Source organism: Prinia subflava, chromosome Z (assembly GCF_021018805.1).
Source record: "Prinia subflava isolate CZ2003 ecotype Zambia chromosome Z, Cam_Psub_1.2, whole genome shotgun sequence".
Lineage (NCBI taxonomy): Eukaryota > Metazoa > Chordata > Aves > Passeriformes > Cisticolidae > Prinia > Prinia subflava.
The window spans coordinates 58,040,295-58,063,474 of NC_086283.1; the positions used below are offsets into that span (position 1 = coordinate 58,040,295).

Sequence of the window (23,180 nt, forward strand, 5' to 3'; positions counted from 1 at the left end):
ATTAACAGTATAATTAGCATATGGTGGAACACAATAATTACACTTTTAAATATGCATGCTTGAATAGAAAACCTCATTAATAAAACTGCTTTTCTAAAAATACTGAAATATTTTACCATACCTCTTGTAAAGTTCACAGCAGATACCACTGCAGTGATGAATTTGGTGCTGCATTAATTAATACAGTTTATTTAATATAGGGCTCTAGCTAAGGCTCTATTAAATGTGTTTAGCAGTAATTATGGTTTTAAAAGGATTTTTTTCTTTGTTGTTTGTTTTTGTTTTTGTTTTTTTTCCCCAGCTCGGAACATAAATCTGAACTCTCCTTCTTGGCTGCAGTCTCCCTTCTTATGATCTTCTTTCTGGTTCAAAGAAGATGCTCCCTAGTTTCGAAAATTGCTATGGCACTTGGGCTCCTGGGAGTCTACAGTTACCGGGCAGCTATTGGAAATGTTATATTTCCATGGCAACATGGTGGCAAAGATATTTCAAAGTAAGTTCATCAGCAGATAAGTAGTTGTTTCTACCAAAGTGTTGAACTCTTTGGCTATCAGGGGATGAAATGAACAGGATGTTATAGGTTGGAATTACATTCATAAGAATAGAATTGTAGTTTGTAGGTGACCAGCACTGAATTTTTATGATGTGTCCTTAATTTTAAGCCACATGAAATGGCTTTTGACTGTAACAGATGAGAAGCCAGTCAGATAAGAATTAATATGAGGAAAATCTAGTAGTAATACACTATATTTTTGCTACAAAAAAACTCCAAATGATCTCTTGTTGTTTTAGATGGACTTAGCATGTCTAGCAGAGCACAAGCCAAGCTCATTTAGCTACTTCTTAGTTTCAAAAGTGCTTAGTAGTTCAGAGAGCTGCTTTTCCATACCTTGCTTTTGCATTTGAGTGTTCTATAACATAGGCTTTCAAGATATGACCATGCCCTTCTCAAGGTCTCACTTGTGCAGCACAGTGCATAGTAAGGATTTTTAGTCTGATTTTAAGTCTCTTGAAGAGCTAGTCAATAACTGTAAGGAAGCTAAACTCTTTCACCAATGACTACTTCTGACATGTAGCTAAGTGGCTTTAGTTTTCTTGAGGCTCTGTAGCCTCAGGGTTTACTAAATGTCAGAGAGTTGTGGAAAACTACAGTCAGTGGGCATGTTTGATGAGAATTAGGAGATTATGGAAGAGAAGCTGTTGAAACTATTGTCTTCTGGATGTGATGAACTTTCTCTTGCACTCATTTTGAGTTTTATATCAGTACAAATGCTGTTGGATCTTCTTAGTCTGGGGCCAGAGACTCACAAGATGCATAGAGAGGGAAAAAACCCTGCAGCGTAAGATCTAAGGACATAAAGAAGGTCAGGTTTGCTAATGTGGCATATTTTACAGGAAATACTTGTTTATATGTGTATCTGTATATGTTTACATACATTCTATTTCTCCAAATATTGAAGATAATTCTAATTGTATACTAGTGTTAAGATAAGTACTTGTGTGTTAGTTCTGCTTCATGAGAAAATAATCATAATCTTTACTTACTGTGCAGGATTTGGCTCTATACTTGAAACATGCCTGATTTTTGAATGTGGTCTCTAGTTTTGCTTTGTGTTTCAGTAAAAGTCTTGACAAATAATACTGTCGTTGCAGCATGGGACAGAACATTAAATACAGCAATTGAGCCACAAATAAAATGTGATTAGAGAAATAAGTGCCGTACTTAAATACTGAAGTCAGACATTTACTTGAAACTTGTTCATTCTATAGTCAGCATATGAATCTCAATTATTTGAAGATAGAAAGCTTTTTGTATTATTTCTGTTATTAGGTAAATAGCGGACACAGTGATTTACTTAACTTATGTCAGGGCTTTATATAAACCCCAAGTGAATCTTCCCATGGCACACTGTGGCACATGGTTCCTGTCTGAAGAGAGGTTCTGCCTCCCTGAAATACCATGGTGCCTTTCATTTTGCGTAAAAAAAACCCCAACAAACAATCCAAAGCGAACTTACGTCTATGCCTGCCAGATCAGAACATTCTCTGTCATAATACCTACCAGTGCACAGCACAGGCTGGCTTAGGGCTTCCAGCATGGTCCCTGGCAGTGGCCACTCATGTGCTGACATGTGGGCTTCTCAGGAGTAAAGTATGAGGCTCAACAGAGAAACGTGGTTTGCCCAAGATCACTCCTCAGACCTTATCTTCAGCAAGGCTCCTAGTACAGCTTGTAAAAAGAGATGGTAGACAAATCTTAGTAGATTGCAGATGATAGGTGTCACGTTGACACAGTGATACTAGCTTATCTTTATTAGATGTTTGATGTGATTTACGTGATAAAAGCCTGTTTAAAATGCAACCCCAAACCCCAGGACTTTACCTAAAATGTGTCTAGAGGTATCTTTAGTGTATTCATGATCTGGAATAGCTCCAGATGCAGGTAGAGGTAGTTTTGTATAATATGAGAAAAAGCTGTAGGCAGCCACTGCATTTTTCATGTATAGTGCATTCTTCTCTAAGATGGAGAATCTTTGCTCTTTTTACCTCAGAGTTATTTTTAAAAAAATTGTAGTCTATGTGATGAAAAAGATGAGTATATAGTATACTAAAACAAACAAAATAATAGTAATGCATTTGCTGAGGAACACTTTTTCTAGTTTGAATCTTCATCAACTGTTTAATTACAATTTTCACTCAATTTATTGAATAGGAAAATACCCCAACCTGTTTCCTGAAGTTTTACATCTTAAGTAAATATGTGGTAATAATTACGTCCGACTTACCAGAGACACTGAAAAGGGGCACTGAATTTCTGCATTAGGCAGAAACCCAGGAATTCTCTAACCTTTACTGGCTTTTACATTTATTCTTTCTTCCCTAAAGGAAAAATCCGATGGACAAAACAGGGTTTTTACTAAGGGTTGCTGTTTAAGGGAATAAAACAGTGAAGCCCTTTTGCATAAGCTGTTAGGTATAACTTTAAACCATTGAAAGGTAAATAACAGAACAGTGCACTGCATTCAGATTTAGGAAAACCACATTACTGTTGTGTATGATTTCACCTTTTTTTCTTGGTTCTGTACATGCAGAAAGAAAATTGAATATGTAAATGCTCCTGCTTATTATTTCTCCTCTTTCTTTTTCTCGCTTGTATGTGAAAAGAAAGATGGAATTCAAGCTTATTTTTTAGTAATTGTCAGAGAAGGAATGTGACCTTTCTAAGAAAAAAAAGTTATTTATTTACCAAACTTACTTGTAGAAATTTTGGCCAGTGAGTGGTGTCTTTTTGTGGTCAGTTAGCTACATTGGTTACATGAGTATAACAATAATTTTACTATTTTTAGAGTCCTAGTTTAGTCCTCTGTATACTGCTGAGTACAGATGACTCAGGAATCCTCAATTCTGACTGAATTATATTAACTTTGTAGACCATGTTCACTCATTATTCATGTAGAGACAAGACAGATAGTAAGACATTGACTGGTGGAGCCTCACTCTGCCATGCCTCAGACAAACAGACCTGACATCCACTTCGCAAGAAGCCACAGACCCCCTGCCCTCTCATCACCACCCAAAAGGAAGGGACCTTTGAGATGGAGGGGAGTGAAAAGGGGTTTCTACTTGGGGTGGCAGGTGAAACCCCTCCTGACCGCCCTCACCTCCTCAAGTGCCCGTATGCAACAGAATTGAGGCCCTGGAATCTGAGAACCAGAGAAATGAGAATGTGGGTGAAGGTCCATCCACATTGATGAGGTTGCCTATGGCAGAGCAGTTACCCCCCACATCACAACCTCCTCAGTTAAGAAAAAGAAGAGTAGAAGTTGCTGGTGACTCCCTCCTGAGAGGAATGGAGGGCCTGATATGCCAACTGGATCCAGTCCAGCAGGAAGGTGTGTTGTCTCTCTGGCACCTGGAAAAGGGACATCACCAAGAAACTTCCCAGCCTGGTGCAGCCCACTGATGATTACCCACTGCTGGTTTTATAGGTGGGTAAATGACCAAGTCCCAGCAACAAGGGTGCAGATGATCAAAAGGGACCTCAGGGCCTTAGGACAGCTGGTCAGGGGTTCTGGAGCACCTGCTGTGTTCTTTTCTATCCTACCAGTTTTAGGGATTGATGGGGCAAGAAACTGCAAAACCAGGCATATGAACACCTGGCTCTGAAACTGGTGTTACCAGCAGAATTCTGAGTGTCCGAATTTTAACACAGGTCAGTTTATATGACTCTGAGCCTGCTGGCAATAAATGGGGTCCACCTGGCCTAAGGAGGGAGTCTTAGTTCAGGATTTAGCAAGGTCACTGAGAGAGCTGTAGACTAAATTTGAAGACAGATGTAGACAGAGCCAGATTTGACAGAGATAAGGTTACAAAAACATGGTGGGACACCTCACATGACTGGAATGTTGTCATGAAGGACATGTTGCTGAGGAAAGACAGACCAGGAAGATGCATTGGTGGAGCTTCCCTCTATGTGAGGAAACTCTTGGGATGTATTGAGCTCTGTCTTGGGTGGATGATGAGAGAATTGAGAGCTTATGGGTCAGAATTAAAGGGCAGACAGGGTGACATTGTTGTGGGTGTTTGCTACAGGCCACCTGATCAGGAAAAAGTGGATGAGGACTTCTACAGGCAGCTTGAAGCAGCCTCTATGTTACACATTCTTGTGGGGGACTTTAACTCCCCTGACATCTGCTGGAGAAGCAACACAACAAAGCACAAACAATCCAGGAGGTTCCTGGAAAGCATTGATGACAACGTTCCAACAGAGGTAGCAGAGGATGCCACAAGGAATGCTGTGCTGCTCGGGGAGTGATTTGCTGCTCGCCTTCATAACAACAAACGAGGGAGGCCTTGTTGGAGATGTGAAAGTTGGGGGCAGCCTCAGCTGTAGTGACTGTGAGATTGCGGAGTTCAGGGTTGGGCAAAGAGGAAGCAGGACAACAAGCAATCATGGACTTCAGCAGAGCTAATGTTAGCCTCTCTAGGGATCTCCTTGGAAGTATCCCATAGGAACAGGCCATGCAGGGAAGAGATGCCCAAGAGAGCTGGTTGATATTCAAGGGTTATTTCCTCCAGGCTTAAGAATGACACTTCCTGATGAGCAAGAAATTGGGAAAATAGGTTAAGAGACCTGTATGGATGAACAAGGAACACCTGTTGTTGCTGAAGTGTAAGCAGGAAATAACACAGAAGGCGGAAGCAGGGTCAGGCCACTTGGAATGAATATAGAGAGATTGTCAGAGAAGGTAGAAATGAGACAAGGATGTCCAAGGCTCATCTGGAAGTAAATCTGACCAAAGATGTCAAAGATAACAAAAAGTACTTTTTCAAATACATGAAAAACAACAGCAAAACTACGAATACTGTGGGCCCTTTACTAGATGGAGCAGAGACCCCTGTAACAGAGGATATGGAGAAGTCAAGACTTTCCCTTGGTCGAGGAAAGTTGGGTTAGAGAATACGTAGGCAAATCTGGCATCCACAAACTCATGTGTCCTGATGAAACGCATCTACAGGTAAGGGGGAGCTGATGGGCATAGCAAGCATTCTAATGATCATCTTTGAAAGGTCATGGCAACCAGGAGAGGTGCCTGAGGACTGGAAGAAAGAAAATGTCACCCCAGTCTTCAAAAAGGGCAAGAAGGAGGATCCAGGAAACTACCAAGTCAGCCTTACCACAGTCCCTGAAAAGGTGATAGAGAGCAAGCACCTCATTCTGAAATCAGGCCATCTCTAGCCACATGGATGACAAGAAGGTGATCAGGAGTAGTCAGCATGGATTCAGTAAAGATAAATCATGCTTGGCCAACCTGACTGCCTTCTGCAATGAAACAAAACCAGGGATGAACAAAGGGAGAGCAGTGGATGTTGTCTACCCTGATTTCAGCAAGGATTTCAACACTGTCTCTCACAATACCCTCACAGACAAGCTCAAGAGGTGTGGATTGGATGAGTGGACACTTAGGTCCTGGCTGAATGGCTGATCTGTGCAGCCCTTCAGAATGACCTTGACAGGCTAGACAGTTGAGCAGAGAACTGATCAAAATTCAGCAGAGGCAAGTGCAGGGTCCTGAACCAGGGGAGGAACAACTCTAGGCCACAGCACTAGCTGGGGGTGACCTGCAGGAAGGCAGCCCTGTAGCGAAGCACCTGGTGGTCCCGATGGACCACAAGGTGTCCATGAGCCAGCAGTGTGTCCTGGGGACCAAGAAGGCAAATGGCATCCTGGGGTGCATTAGGAAGAGCATTGCCAGCAGGTCAAGGGAAGTGATCTACTCAACTCTGGTGAGGCACATCGGGAGTGCTGTGTCCAGTTCTGGGTTCCTCAGGACATGAGAGACATGGAGGTCCTAGACTGAGTTGAGAGGTGGCCTCTGAAAGTGGTTAGGGGACTGGAGCATCACTTTTATGAGGAAAGGCTTAGGCAGCTGGGCCTGTTCAGCCTTGAGAAGAAAATGTCTGAGAGAAAAGCTCAACAGTATCTCTGAAGGAAAGGTGTCAGACGATGGATCCAGGCATTTCTTGGTGGTGCCAAGCAACTGGGCAAGAGACAATGGGCAAAAACTGATGCACAGGAAGTTGAATATGAGGAAGGACTTCTTTGCTGTGAGGGTGACCAGACACTGGAACAGGCTGCATGGAGATGTTGTGGAGTCTCTTTCACAGGAGATATTCAAGAACTGTCTGGACATAACCCTGTGCAATGTGCTCTAGGATGACTCGAGCCTTGAGCAGGAAGGTTTAATCACATGACTTGCTATAGTCCCTTTTAGTCTTAGTTTCTCAAATCTTGCACTGCTAGAATAGTAGGTCACAGTTTTTAAGCCTCCTGGTCCTTACTTGTCAGCTCTTCTGGACAACATGCTGTGTTTCTTTTGGAAGCTGCCTTTCACTGGAAATTAAGAGTCAAATGAATTTGTAGGTGGTTTGAAGATAGTGTGAGTGCTAGTTACACTTACAACTTAAAACGTAGGGGTTTTTTGTAATGGAATTGCTTAGGGATTTGAAAAATACTAGCCTTGGATTTAACCTGTTCAGCAGAAGTGGTTGGTTTTGACCTCTCTTGAAAGGCTCTGAAGTAGGTATTAGTAAGTAACTAATTTTTCTGTTTTATTTATTTATTAATTTTTTTCCAATTTTATTTTCTCTTTAGGGGGATTACTGAAGCTCGTTTTGTTTATGTCTTTGTTCTTGGCATAGTCTTCACTGGCACTAAAGATTTACTAAAGTCACAGGTTATTTCTGCAGACTCCAGCACGAAGAGCACAGGATTATGGGAAGTATACAGCGGATTGGTTCTACTAGCAGCTCTTCTATTTAGACCTCACAATTTACCAGTCTTGGTGTTTTGTCTGCTGATTCAGACAATGATGACAAAATATATTTGGATACCTTTGAAATTTGATGCAGCACAAATTACTATCATGCACTACTGGTTTGGCCAAGCTTTCTTCTATTTTCAGGTAAGCTGAATACTCTCTCTGCTGCAAAGGTGGGAGAGGGAATAATTTTTCAAAGAAATATTGTCCATTGTAAATAAAACGCTAACTAAATATTACAGTGGAAGAGTTTACTGAGTTCTCAGAAGGATTTAGTTTCTAAATGCTTTATTAATGTTTTGTTTTCAGAAATAGAGAAAGATGCATACCTTAGTGTCTTATACTTAGTAGATTTCCAAAGTGTTATAAGGAACAGAGACTTGTAGCAGGATGATTTTGGTCTGTTAATGGGCCTTGTAAGTACTTTTCAGGTGATAATTAATTTAAAAATGTCATCTGAGTTGATTAATACTGGTAAAAGGTAAGTGGCTTTTGTCACTGGTTCTTGAGGCTTACAGTAGGTCTATATACTGGTTAAGACTGAAGGAAAGTGCTGTTGCATGTAATATCTCTTATAAGAACCATAACTAATTTTCTTTCTTATTATATCAAATGATACCTTCTTTCCTGAGGAGCCTTACAAACTTCCATAACCTAGTTCTCTGGATTGCAAATAAGGTTGCAGTTCCCCCAAAACTTTGCTCTGCATTGAAGCTGGATAGGATCTTTCTACTTCTAGTGTTGTTGGAACCTTGGCATGGCAGGCTGTCTAAAGAGGGCATTTATTAACTGGGGAATCAGGTTTAAGAGGTGGGATTTGCAAAATTTCAATGTTGGTCCTCTGTTGAGTTTACCTCTGAGGCATCACTGATCAACTCTGGTCAAGCTTGGGGTAACTGCAGATTGAGTGTTGGCTTGATTGAGAGTAGTATATGTCCAGATGGGGAATTGCTGATACAGATAAGATCATCATGATTCATCCCTTCCTACCCACTTTTCCTGTTCAGAGGGCATAGCATGTCTTGGTTGAGTGGCTTTTGCATGTTTTGAATGTTACTGTTCAGGCAGTCAGCTTTGATTACAGCCTTCTGAGAGCACCCATTAGTGCAGCTGGCAAAATGCTGAATGAAGACAGAGCCATCTCTGTACTGAGGTACCAAGCAAAAACAGCTGCCAGAAATTTAATGATGAGGAGGCTAGCAAAAAAATCCTAGCTGTGGAAGAGAGAGACTAATAATGAATAGTTCAGTTTTTTTCATAAAGCAGCAAATGGTTCATAAATGTTTCAGTGTTGCTGAATTTGTGGTACACTTGGCTGAGAACTTCACAGAACCATGAAATTACAGGAGAGTTGAAGCTGGAAGTTGCTTCTGGAGATCATTTAGTCCAACCTGACCCCAAGAAACAGCAGGTCAAACAGACCAGGTTGGTCTGAAAAGTGTCCATTCCCTATTTCAAGTACCTGAAAGGGAGAAGACTCTGTAAGCTTTCTGGGTGGTTGGTCCAGGGCTTGACCACCCTAGCTAGTAAAAAAGCCTTTTCTGATTTTAATCAGAACTTCTTGTATTTCTGTTTCTGTGTATTGCTTTTCATCGCTTTGCTAGTCACTATCAGGTGACTGAGAAAGTCTGGCTACATTTTCTGTACTTCCCCTCATCAGGTATTTATAAACATTGTTATGATCACTACTAAGCTTTCTCCTCTTTGAGAGTAAAAAGACACAGAGAGTTGCTTGTATGACACGTGCTTTGATCCCACCATCATCTGTGGTGCTTCAGTGGACTTTTTCTGCCACACCCATGGCTTTTTCATGGTGGCAAGCCCAGAAGTGGACCCAGGCACCCAAATGTGGATCCCACCATTGCTTATTAGATAGAATGGAGATCTCCATTAAACAGCTAGTGAGGCTCTCCCGTAATGGAGTCCCAGATGCTGTTGGTGTTTGCACAAGAATGACCATGGCTGGCTGATCTCTTCCAAATAGCTTTCCATATGGTTAGTTCCCAGTGTGACCAAAGACATGGTTTTATTCCTCTCCAAGTGCTGGATTTGATATTTCTCTTTGGTGCACTTGCTGAATTTCTTGTCATTTCATTCCTCCACTCTGTTGAGGTGCCTCTGATGGCAGCAGACCCATCTGCTGTATCTGCCACTTTCCTGGTTCTGCATTGTGTGCAGATTTTGTGAGTGGAACTCTGTCCCACTGACCAGGTCATTGGTAAAGATGTTAAACAGTATCAGCCTCAGTTCAACCCTTGTGGTTGATCTCTAGTGATCTGCCTTCAGGTGGACTTCAAGCTGCTGATAAGCTCAACATTGAAGCAGTTTCCAGTCCACGTGAGTGTCCAGCGTCCTAGCCTGGACTGCATCCATTTGTTTGCCTGAAGAGATATTACAAGTGCTTGTGAGGTGAAAGTGCCTTATATAAATGTAGCCCATATATCTCCGAAGCCAGCATGGCATAATGGAAAAGTAAACAAAGGCTTCTAAAAGTAATAATTTTGTTTGGAAATGTAATATGGCAGGTTAAATACTGTGTGTTTTCTGCTCTGAATGATGCCAAAAATTTGGGACTAACTTTTCTGGGATAATTTACATCAACTTTAAAGAGCTATAAACATCTTGTAGAAAGCAGCTGTTAGAGCTATCAAGAGCTTGATACATCTTTTCATTGGACTGTGCTGTGTCAAAGAGTTTTTTTCTACACCAATAAAAATATATCTATGCAAGACTAATAGAAGATAACAGGATCTGGTAACATTTATTTCAGCTTTTTAGTGGTCTGAACTGGTGTTATGGCAAAGACTGCTTTTTATCATGATGAATGTTTTGTGGTTTCAACTACCCTTGCAATTGGGGATTTTTTTTATGTTTAGAAGACTGGAAATAGTGATTTCCATTTTACTTGACTGCAAACTGTGGTTTTGGATATCCTGCAGTTTCGGAGCATCTGCCTAGGCCCCATCAATCTCCTGGCAATTTTGACATTTCTTCTGGAAGTGTTTCCTTTGGAAATAAATAACTTCCAGTATGATACAGATTTCAGCAAACTTCAGAATATTTGAAAAATTAGTTCTCTCAAGGGAATTTCTTCATAGATATGAAGAGTCACAGCATTCAAATCTCCTAAATGAGAAATTCTCCTTTGCTGTATTGAGCCAGATTTGTAGATGGGTCTTCGTGCATCTCCCGCCACTGTAAGATCTGGAAAGTTATCTGATCTGGGTGATAGATACTTATCAAGACTTCTGTTAAAAGCACAGCAAAGCTTTTTCCCCCATGTTGTTTCCTATGCTGCTTTGTATGAAATAGAGCGGGCCCAGATAAGAAACTGCCTTCTTGTGTCCCATCACATGTCCCACAGCTCCTACTTCGAAAAGATTATTTTGAATTAGCAATAGCTTAGCGAAAATTTTGAGGACTGCTTAAACTGTTTTAGTGCAGGACCCTATAAAAATGTATCAATTTCAGAGGAACACACCAACTGTTTTCTAGATTTTTTTTGTGTCCGTCCACAAAGATGAAGGTATTTGCCTATTCATGATGCCCAAGACTGATTAAAATGACAACTTAATTGTAATAGGACATGAAGGATTTCCTCTGTTGTCTCTCTTTATTTCTCTTTTTGTTTTTTTTATTTTCAGAACATCTTAGAAATGTTTCAGAAATAGAGAAATCAATTCTGCTAGTGAAAAAAGTGCTAGAGCTTTTAAGGGTCAAGACAGATGGAATTTTCTTTCCCAGCCCTTCCCCCCCTCCTTAGAGGATGAGGTTTTGGTTCTCTTTTAAAAATGTTTTAAGTACATTTAAATTAGGTGTCTTTTTAGCAGAGAGATTAAGAGTTTTACCAAAATACCTGTCTTTAGATGTCTTGTTCTTTTATTCTCTGATGAAAAAACTGTTCTGAAGGTATAGAACGAAACAAATTGAATCATACAAGGGTAAGAGGGACGTTTTTTCCATTTCACAATTGAGAGCGGTTATCTGATATGCAGGATATTAGCATAGAAAAGCAGAATAGTTGAGCTGGTAGTTCATAAATTACAGAGGCTATAAAGGTGCCTCAAAATCTAATTAATGCTCTCTCTTCAATTTCTAAATTTCTCTCAGTTTATTCTGAGAATAGCCTTTCTAGTCTGGGTCCATATTTCCAAGTTCCTTCCAAGGAAGGAACTTCTTCCAGAAATTATATATATAATTTCATGCCTCTTTTATGTTGTTTTTCTCGGTGTGGCATTCTGATCTTCGTTATCTGGGAAAATCAAAAAGCTGGCAACATAACCAAATTCTTCCTTTTCTTTTTTTTTTAATGTATTTAAACATCTTTTTCCTTTTCCTTTGAGTTCTGTCTAGAGTTTGAATGACTTGTTCCAAAGGGAAAAGTACTCAGTTTGTACAGCTTGAAATCGGGATTGAAATGTTTCTTTGGTTTATTAGACACATAATTAACTGACAACTGTATATTGATAATTCACTGCCAGTTACTGAACTGTAGATGCAGGATCCATACCAGATGTACAACAGGTGAACTTCTACCAATATTTATGCCATTTTGTGCACCTGATTTGGGAAAAAAATTCTATCCTCTGCATTGGGACACCCCTCTCCCAAACACATGGAGCTAAGTTTCTTCTCATGGCAATGCAGTTTCCCCTGTTAACTCACACCTCCTTTAACAAGTGCAGCCGCTCAAGCTTTAAGTCTTTGTGTGTCTCAGGAGTACCATAGGCAAGTGACTCAGGTGAAGCTGTAGATGATTCTGCATGGTTGTGTACATTTTCCAGCTCTTCCTTAAGTGAGTGATAGAAAGTGGAGCTCTGGATGTACCCATACCAGTTTAGTAACAGATTTTATTTGTTTGAATAAGCCATTTGATCTTTTTCCTGGGAAAACCAGGAAGGTCTTTGCTTGGTGACAGCTTTCAGATCCCCGCCTTACTTGTGCCTCCCAGTGAAGTGACACTGGTTCTTACTGAATACAGTTCAGGTGTCCCAGGTTTAGCAACTGTCCTGTCCAGGACCATCAGTGATATCTTCTTACATTTGACTGACTTAGGACAGGGTTGTGTTTCAGACAGAACATGTTTGTTCTCAGCTACTGAATGAACATTATGGAAGTACAGCTGGGCTGTTTCTGGTGGAGGAGTCCATCAAATTCTCACCTTCAGCACTGACCTCTGTTCAGCTCACTCTAGGCAACAGTTACTTGTTTACTGCCTCAGAACAAGCAATACCTGTGCTAGAATTCTAGGGGAGAGATATGAAAGAATCACAACTTTATTATTAGGTATGATGTGTACTGCTGGCATAGATGTAAATGTCTTCCTTGACTTTGTTTTTCTAAGTTTTGTGGTCAGTAGAGCTTGTCACTATTAAACTGAGTTCAGAGTGATTCTAGGGTTTCACTTTCCAGACCAGCATAAAGATCTAATGTAGCATACAAAAAAATAGCAGGCTTATGGTTGAAATACAGAAATTGAAAACTGCTGAAATTTGGTGATGTAGATCACATTGAATACTAAATTTAAACTGTGCTAGCTAAATGAGGCAGGAAAAGTATAAATGAAATATGGAACACTTCCATCTGGAAGTAGGAAATAGGAGAAATAGGAGAGAGGTTTGGAGAATGCTTTTTGCACATGTCTCGGTGTGATTATGAGCTACATGAGACTTGCCATGTTGCTGAGCCTTTATTAAATCTCAGTAGACAATATGGTACGTAATGACTAAAGCAGTTACTCTGTCTTGCTGAGTGTGGATTGTAAGTGATGGCCTTTTGAGTATGATAGTAAAAATAGCCTTGTTCAGGATAGCATATCTAATGAATGAGGCATTGTTCTTTCAAAAAAGTATTGTAGGGTCCTTCAAGACTTTGTGGAAGTAGATCTGTGAAAATCCTAACTGTACTGAATAAGTAAGGCTGACAGGAACGGATACTACTTTTCATTAATCAGTTGCTATAGCTGATGAACATGGGGTAAAAAAATGAAGTGCTTGAGTGTGGAAGTTAATTTTTTGATTCTGAATGTAAGTAGGAAAGAAAAAAATAAGGGTGGATTGAAAGCAAGTACTTTGATCTTACACTTGGTTTTGCATTCTGTACTTCATCTGTGTCTGAACCCTGAGTGCATCTTCTGTCTCGGAGTTTAGTGAGCAGGGTCACGTCTTTGATTGACAGAGGAACTGATGGGAGGAAAGCAGAGGGAGGGGCCTGGTCCCTCCCTGGTCTGATGCTTTACTGCCTGTGCTGTATCCTAGCTGTGTAAGCAGTATGTGTGTGCTTGTCTTGTACTTTCTTGATCCTACCACGAATCCAGACCTGTTGGTTGGGCTTTCTGGCCTCATCTCAATCTCTAGTGACTTGCCTTGTCACTACAGATTTGCGATCCCTCGACTGCATCCAGCCCCAATCACTGTGTGTGGATCCAGCCCTGACCTGGACACGCCACTTAAGAGTCCTGCTCACACCTGCCTTGTTTTCACTCTCATTTCCCAGCTTACCTTCCTTTGCAGAACCGGCAAATTCGTTAAATAATTGTAAATTAAATGGGAAGACTATGTATGATGTCATTTTCCCAGCATTTTAGTGAGAGTTTTGTAAATAGTAAGCAGAGGAAAAGGTTGCGCGGTCTTCATGCTTGGAGGTTTTTGGAGATTGTCTAGCTCAAGCGCTGTGTTACTAATGTGGAGCTGGGTAAACCAGATTTGTTTTCTAGTCTTGTTTTAGTAATTAAGGTCTTTGCTTTATCACTTTGTGTGAATTGGTGAAGTGAAGCAAAGTTTAAAATACTCCAGTATTGTCAAAAATAGATGGAATTAATACATTTAGTCAGAATGCTACTTAATTATCAGGATATTATTGCAAGCTTGAGACTCTCTTGATGATTTTTTCAATGAGCTTGAATAATTGCTTGTTTTCTCCTAAGCCCCGAGTTCTCCACATCTCATGACTCAGCAGTCATTTCCCAAAAGTATGTTGTATCTTATCATTACTATTTGTCCTTAAAATGCAACGAGAATAGAAATAAATAACTTGGTTGTTTCTCTTTAGTAAACCAGCTCCTAAAAACTTACTTTGCAGTAGATATTGCTAAAAATATTTTCTTTGCATGAAAGCTCATAAATGAACAAAAATTCCATGTATTTATTTATTAGTCTTGTGGGGTTTTGTTGCCATGCTTAGAGCAGTATATCTGTGGAATGGGAGAAAGAAAATACAGTTTCAGTTTCTGCTGGTTTTTATCACTGGAGGAACCCAGAATAGGTTTGTACATTTTTAGAATCATGTATATCTAATTTGTCTCACCTTTAGGTGAAGAGATGGACTGAGTGACATTTTAAAGTGACTTTAACTTTTTCTTGTTGTGATTTCAGAGTATTGTAGGATAATTTACATTGGAAAGGACTTCAGCAGGCTCACAGTTCAGTCCCATTTTCAGAATGGTGTCAGCTGTGGGGTCAAATGAGATGGCAAAGGATCTTGAAACCTCCAAGAGACAGCAGAATCTTTCTGGGCAACCTTTTCTGAAGTGCTAGAATGATATGTTAAAGTAAAAGGAGGCACTCTGAATTGTCAGTTATTCATTGTGTGCAGTATTAGAATTTATAGCTATGGAAATTTAGCGTAAATACATTAATTTGTCTTGGGGAAAGATACCTAATGTGAAGAAGAAATGCTACTTACTACTCATCAGGGCCCTTCCAGTTTTAACAGTGGCAGTATTATGCCTGAGGTTCAGGAGATTGAGGGTAGGAGTAAGGTATTGGGATACTTGGCAGTGTAATTTGAGTTGTATGTGGATCTAAATGTGTGCATCCTTGTTGTACAGCTATGTCAATTTAAACAATGTCATAGACAGATGGAGTGAGACCTGTGGGGAAAGGACTTGGGAAGGTGAGAAGAAGGGGAACCTGTTCCTTCCGCCAAGTTCCTCACTTGCTCTGAGCACCTTCCAAAGGGAAGTACATCTATTTGCCTGCACTGGTTCTGCAGGACCAGTGACATGCTTTGCAGTGCTGCATTTATTCTTGCTTCTTCTCTCATACAGTGGCATGGGGAGTTGCCCCAAGGTGCCAAAGATCAGCCGTGTGCATATGGATTAAACGGTGTAAAGAGACCTTTCAGCTCTTCGTGACATGAGCAGGAAGGATCTCTTGGGGTCTCAGCTTTTCTACCCTGTACTCATCAAGAAGAGGAGAAGGGAAATGAAAAATAAGTAGAGGTGGTGGGCAAAAGACCTGCTGCTGTGTACAGGAACTGGAGGAAAAGAGAGCAGGTTACCTCCCTACCTGTCCCTGTCAAACTCTACCTTGTTGAGAAGCAGCACCCTGCTCAGGGCTCAAAGTGCTACTCTTAGCTTTCTGCTCTTGCCATGACTTCTAACCAGTCTATATCTTTTAATCCTGAGGAGTAGCCTTATTTTACATCTTTCTTTTCCAATGTTATATTACAGGTTCTAGGGCACAGATGTGCTTTTTTTTTTAGCTGCTTATCGTTAGTTGTGCTCTGCTTTGCTCCTGGCATTGCTGGACATTGCACTAAATGCATAACAGTGATTGATTACACTGGTGCAGTGATTTACTACAGGGATGCATGATGAAAGTCAAAATGAGGAAGACTAACATTTGTAAATCAAGCTTTTTCTACTGTATGATACCTTGGTAAAATCCATACCATACAGCCCTCATACAGCCTCAAGCTCCCCTTACATTCTGGGGATATCTTCATGGTGGGATTGATGGGGAAGTGACTACTTATAATGAGCTCTGAATAGTTCTATCCACAGATGCCTTTTTTCTTTTAGATTTTAGAGCTCAGAAACAGGTATTTTTGCTGGTGCCTAGTTAGTTATATACCTAAAAAAGCTGCTTGTCTTTTGTGCTTCCCTGTGTGCTCTGGGCTTTGTGACAGAAGTGTGTATTTGATGATAGCACTTCCTTGCTGGGGTAACTTGCAGTTCAGGAGGACTACAGTCACTAAGGTGAGCCAAGGTCAGGTTTGAGGGAAATACGGAGCCACCACTTCTCATGTGTTCTGCTGGGATTGAGTCTAAGGCTATTGGTGGTGACAGTCCTTACATTATTGTTGTTCTGGGATTCTGTGAGTGGAAAAAGAGGGTTGATGGCTGTTAGAATATCAGTGCTGTAGAAACTGATCAGTTTCTCAATGTACAGCAAGAATATCTGAGAGCTTTCTCTCTAGTCTGAGGAATCCTGTCTTAATTATAAACTCTGTTAATTGAAGAAATATTCTGCCTTAATCATAGGGTGTGTTTGTTACTTTAGGTATTTGGGTAAAGTACTTTTGGATTTTTAATGGAAAACACTTCCTTCAATTTTACCTTGTTCCTGTTCCTTCCTTGTTCTCTGTTATTTAGTGGCCCTGTTCACTGAAAAAGAAAACTAGGTAAAACATATCAGACCTTGACAGCTCTTGATACTTTAATTGTTGTGTATTCCTTCTGTTTTTCTCTTGGTAGGTTTAAATGCTTTTTATTGATGATTCAGGCTATCTAGACTGACTTGTGGTCTATTTCAATGCAATCTTACGGGGTATAGAGGCTTGGAAAGGAGAAACATCTCTATATTTGCCTGTCTTAATCTGTTTACATGCAGGAACTTGTGCCGTGAGGCAGGCAGGTGGGCGATACTGTGTTACATTTCAGCTTTAAATTAGAGTCCTTCTGTCTCTGAGGGCAAGAAATATTTATTTCCTGGTGTAATTTTAAGTAGCAGACCTAAAATCTTGTGTTTGAACCTTGTCTGATGAAAAATGCAATTTATTCATTAATGTGTCTGAAATCAGCAAGTGTAGCTGTTTATTTTAAATTCTTTTCTAAAATGTAACTTATTAAACAGTAGGCATGTTAATTTGCAGACAAAATAAGACTCACAAAATAGCATGCTGTTTATGCCTTTGTTAATCTGTAAATTCTAATTAAAAGTACTTGTTTGGTAAGCTGTTTTATTGAAATTCATATGTAAAAAATACGGCTGTACTGTAAAGCAATTTAAAGAGTAAGTCCTTAATGGGTGCAATAATTAATATTATTCTAATGTAGTCTAAATGTGTCTTTGGAGGTATTTGGATGTTTACTGTTTTATCTGTGTTTTCAGGGGAATTCAAATGGCATTGCTACTGTGGACATTTCAGCAGGTTTTGTGGGACTAGACAGCTATGTGGAGCTACCAGCAATCTTCCTCACAGCATTTGCAACATATGCGGGACCTTTCCTTTGGGCCATCCATCTGCTGTGCTACTTGAGTTCTGAAGTTAGCAGGTAATAAGTTTTGAAATAAAGTAATGCTCCTCTAAGCACTGCTGATATAAATACCATCCATAAAGTGTATCTCTTTCAAAGAAATTTTTGTTCACATAATATTTTTTCCCTGAAAGTTAGTTTTGTACTAAAAAAATGCACGTTACTTTTTCGGCATAAGTTTGTATCACCTAACTCTTCCACTCTCTGTTTTATCTGCACAAGTTTTTCTCTGGGAATGTACCTGTATGTTTTACTAATTTTGTTTCTTAATGAATTCTCAGTTTGCTGTGCTAAATGACTTAAAATTTTATTATTTTATTTATGACACATGTTCTGCTTAAAAACATTTTTCTTGAAACCTTTTAAGTTAGAGACCTGAGAAAGCCTTTTTAAAGTATTAGAATAGACCTCAAACTTAACTAACATGATGTTCTTTGAATGTCCTTCTTTGACATAGTGACATGCAAGGTTTTATAAATAAAACTAATATTATTGTATGTTACTGGCTATTGCAGTCATTTGTAGCTAAAATATTTGTATTTCTCCTAGTATCTTGTGTGGTGGATTAGTTAAAGTAAAATGAATTAAGGCATCTGAATTTTAAAAAGACTGTTGTAAAACGCTAATGTAATTTGAGTGTGCATATAAAATCCAATTGGACTGTCTAAAATTGCTTTTCACTCATCATTCAGGGTATTTAAAATGAACGATACAGTATGTTAAAATTGGGGAGTTGTGAATTCCATATCACATCGATGCACAAATGCCAAAACGTGATCTTTTTTCAAAGAATTAACATTTGACAGTGACTCAGTTCTTACCATCTCAAAGTCTTTTCTCTGTTATCTGTGGAATCTAAATCGACTTCTTTTTTAGTGATGAAAAAAGTACTGCAGTAGGCTTGGCAGGTGGAATTTTAGACAGTATTTATTTTATCACAGCTTTTTGCCTTACACGTTGTCAACCTCTGTAAACCTCTGACTCCCTTTATCTACATAGTGTCATCTGGTCTCACCGTGTCAGTGATTTTTTTTTTCCTGACTTCTCTCTTCTCCTTTTGCTTCTTTGTTTTGGGCTATGCCCAAAACTCTGTTCTTGTGTTGGCTTGGTTGTTTTCATTAAAGATGTAAGGAGATGGGATCTCCAGCTGACCAAGCTGCACAAACCAGTGGAGGTGTTTGAGCCTGGAGGGACATGTTCTAGAGACTAAATTTCTGCACAGTCACTGTGTCCGTTGTTCTGGATTAACAGGCTCCTTTAACATGTATTCACAGTGATTAACCTTTAGTCACTGATTTGTCTGTCTGCTACATAGCTCTCTAAAGATGTCCAGAAGTCTCTGCTTGGTTGCTGTGGATTTATGCAGAATAGTGCTGGGCCATTGTATTGATCCACTCCTGTACTCCTTAGTATAAATTGAGACCCACTGTAGAACCTTAGTCTGAGGCCAGCTACCCTGAAGTCATCTTTGGTCTTAAATAGGTTGATATGGTCTAAGTACTGGTGTTTGAGTATAATACTTCTGAAAGCCAGACTTTTCTCCATTCATTCTGGTATTTTTTTGCTTCAGGAGGAGTAGATGTGGAGTACAGTAATTATTGATGTCTTGATTTGTGTAACTTTAGAAAGCCCTTTCTTGAGTTTTCCTTACTACCTGCTGACTTGACACCAAAGTGAGTTTTAACTCTGTTTCTAGTGCTGTCTAGTTTAGCTTTAGTTACTGCTTTGCTCAATCAATATATTTTTCCAGTATCCAAACTCTTCAAGTTTTCTCCATTTTTTCAGCTCTATTTAAGAAAAGCATGAGCATATACATATTGTCTTCTGGTAAATGTGTGACCCCTGAATCTGGGTATTGGTTGCATCCTGTGAATGTCCTGTTTTTTCCCAATTCCTTTATACCTCTGCTATGATTTGTGTGCAATAGCATTGTGCTGTTTAACTGTTCACATCCCTGTTTCTGCTGTTTGTTTTTTTGTGGTGGTGGGGGTCTTTTTGTTTTTGTGGTTTTTTGTTTGTTTGTTTGTTTTGTTTGTTTGGGGGGTTTTTTGGTTTTTTTTTTTTTTTTTTTTTGCGTGGTCCCACTCTCCATTCTTCATTGTTGCACTGTAGGTGCTTTGGAACTGACACGTTTTGCTTGAGCTTGAGTCAAGCAGAGTAGAGAACACTACCTTGTTGGCATTGTCTGGGGAAGGAGGAGGAAAAAAATGAGCTCACATAATTTAAAGAACTTCAGTTTTATTGTTTAAAACCTAGACTGCAGACTGTGATGAACACTAACATACAATGAAGAGAAATGATAACTTACAGCATGTTTTTTGAAAGTTCTAACAAAATAATGAAAATCTTTGAGTATCTGTACTTACTTTATATTGTTTCAAATAATATGCTTCTTCAGTAGTGTTGGTTGTTGTTCTGATGTTTTCCTGGTTGAATTTTTGCAGATTAAATCTCAACTAGTAGTGTTGCCAGGTACAGTGCTGGCCTAACCTGCTCTCAAGTGGGTAGCTATGGCCCTGTAACACCCACATCACTTATGTAAGTAAATTCCATCAAGCAGCTTGGGTCTGTAGCTGTTTCAAGGTTCATTTGGGTCAACTGGTAAGGCTGTTTCCAGTCCATACTTACGTACTGTTTCACTGAGGAATCTCTAGCTGCTGGGACTTGTTTAAATTGGTATGTTAATCTGCTCAGAACTTGGTCTATATGCTTTTTATTCTACTCTTGTGCTTTGCCATTGCTGTCTAAATGATTCTTATTACTTGCTTGTTACTCTTGGAACCAAAGCTGAAAATGCAGAAGGCAGGGGTTCAGCTGCTTCATGTGTTTTTTTAAGTGTATGGCAGACTGAACTGTTTAAAAAAAAAAGTGCTAGATGCTTTAGGATGTTCTTTATAAAAGCGTCTTATTAACTGCTTTATAGCAATGTGCCTTGGTCAGTGGAATTCAAACTCCTACTTTTTGATGTGGTCCTGACAGCAAGATGAAGATGTGCCCAGAACCACTCAGCAGCGTCATTATTAGAGAAGAGCCTTGCATTCTGCAGTCTGTTTTAAGAGCTCTTGTGTCTGAGGAGGTTGGCCTGGATAGGAAAGCCTGACTCCAGGGCTGTCTTCGTTAATTTCAGCCGCTTAGCAGAGCCGATGTTATTTACAGCTGCATCAGTTGAGTTGGCTTATCAGAGCTTCTTGCTGAAGTTCTTTAAAGCTGCATTGCATTGGGCATCACTGCCTAGGGGCAAGTATGCATACATACCCTTCCCTCTTTCAGCACCCTGCGTTTATGAGGCCACAGAATACTTGAGTCAGGAGTCCAACTCTCCTGCACAAAGGAGAGTCAGTCAGAGCAAGCAGAGATACTCCAGGGTCTTCTTGAGCAACCTGTTCCAGCATATGGCAGCACTTGGAGTTATTCACTGGTGTTTAAGGGGAATTTGTTGTATATCATTCATCCTTTCGCTGAGCACCAGTGAGAGGAGTCTGAGTACATCTTCTTTACTGCTGCCCATGAGACATTTATGAACATCAGTGAGAACCCTGCCAAACTTTCTCTGCAGAAGGTTAAACAGTCCTGACTTTCTCAGCCTCTCTTTGTCAGTGACATCTCTGTGAGCTTTCAGTGCATTCACTCCAGTACAGCCGTGTCTGTCTTGTACTGGGGACCCCAAAAATGGATCCAGAACCCCAGACGTCATCTCACAGCTTCTCAACAGAGAAAGATCATCACCTCCTTCAACCTGCTGTCCCCACATTTTGTACGACAGCCCTGGGTTGGTTCATGGGAACATTGCTTGCTCATGCTCAACTTGTCCAGTGGGAATGATGTATGTCCTTCTCTACCTATTTGCTTTCCAAATGATCAGCCCCAAGCCTGTTCTGGTGCACAGTGTAGAATTCAGCATGTCCCCTTTGTTAAACAACTTGAGTTTTTTGTCAGTCCACTTCTCCAGCCTGTCAAGATGCCCCTAAGTAATAGCAGACCCGTCTGCAGACTCAGCTCCTGCACAGATTATTCCTCCCACTTCTGTACTATGTGCAGACTTGCTGAGGGGACACTGTTCCATCACCTAGTTCATTAGTGAAGACATTAAGCAGTACTGGTCCCTGTGTGACATCCTGTGGTTGATCACTTGTGACTGGCCTTCAGATGGAATTTCTGCAGCATCTCACTAGTTTTTCAGTTCACCTGAATGTCCACTTTTCCTAGCGTGGACTGCATCAGTTTGCTTGTGGAGATGTGATGAGAGACATTAAGAGCCTACTTGTGAGATCAAAGTGCATTAGATACATGTAGCCCATATGTATTTTGCTGGTGTTATAAGGTGGAATAGAAGATAAGGAGGTTTTCAGGTAGTACATTTGCTGTGGAAATACAGTTGGAAGGTCTTAAATAATTTGCCTTCATCTGAACAAACTTGTGAAGCCATAAGATATTTTCCTCATATGGAAAGGTAAATGTGTTTCTAAAATAATTAAGTGGCATGTGATAGACACTAACATGGATATTACTGCCACTTTTAATCCTTCAGGCTCTCCTGAAAAACTTGGCAGCATAAATGTGAAGGGATTTTCACAGACAGAAATAGAAAGAACTCTTTAGGTTCAGTCTCCATGGAAACTGTGCAATAACTCTTGAAACTATTTTTGAGATGGGGAGTACTGATTAAATTGATGCCTGAACTTAACCAAGTGTTCTGTGTGTGACTTGCATAAATTCCTGCAAGTACCTGGTTCATGTAAAAGGTAGTTTTTACAGTAACCACTCTACTGCTCTGATCTGAATTAGAACTTTGGGTTTTGGGTCGTTACGACTGGAAAAGGGCCATGATGTTGGAAAATTTGACCTATATTATATGACCTCACTGTGCAGTACACTCCAGATGGATTCAGTTTCCAAGCTCCTACCCAAATAAAATTGTCATGTGGGTGATGTTCACAGTGTTGTGTAATTACCACTCTTCAGTTAGGCATCATGATAGTTTTCAATTACCAGCACATTGAAATCTGTGTTTTAGTTGGTTTAGTTAGTTAGGTGTCAGGGTGAACTCATGGGTGTTTTCTGGCACTAGAAGCCTGCATACCTGTTACTTTTTGTTTCACAGATACCAAAAGTTGTAAGAGTGCTTTCACATGAGCAAATGGCTTTCAGATAACGAAAATGGTTGTATCTGCAATTAGAGGCTGTTAGTAGTTGCATAACTTTAATGTTATGCTTTGACTTTGTTAATGTAGAACTCTAGCACAGCGAACTTAAATTTTGCTCTGAATTTTATAATGCTGATCTAAACAGAATTAGGAAGGTGTGCTAACTAAAGGAGTTTCAGCAGTTAATGTCAGCTTTTGCCATCTTCAGCCCAGTGTGTTTGATTGCTTGAGTCCCCTGTTCACTACCCATGTTAATGCATTAATCATTTTTCTTTCTGGACATGCAGTGAGTGTTTCAATATACCTTTTTTTCAGTCCTAGGTAGAAAGGGGAGCCCTCCTCAAAGACAAAGAACAATCCAAACATCTTCCACTGAACCATTCAATATTTTATAGAAGTAATTTTTCATTCTTCTGAATTAAAAACACTTACTTAGGTTAACTAAAGCTGAAA

At 39.9% G+C, this 23,180-nt stretch overlaps 1 protein-coding gene across 1 annotated transcript in view; it reads left to right on the forward strand.

Annotated features, from left to right (window-relative positions):
• The window catches only part of PIGG (phosphatidylinositol glycan anchor biosynthesis class G (EMM blood group)), a 91,844-nt gene that overhangs the window by 36,968 nt on the left and 31,696 nt on the right, over positions 1 to 23,180 (forward strand). The window contains exons 10-12 of the mRNA XM_063422022.1: positions 302 to 493; positions 7,157 to 7,466; positions 17,438 to 17,601. Coding sequence (XP_063278092.1) covers positions 302 to 493; positions 7,157 to 7,466; positions 17,438 to 17,601 — 666 coding nt within the window. The remainder of the gene's footprint in view (positions 1 to 301; positions 494 to 7,156; positions 7,467 to 17,437; positions 17,602 to 23,180) is intronic.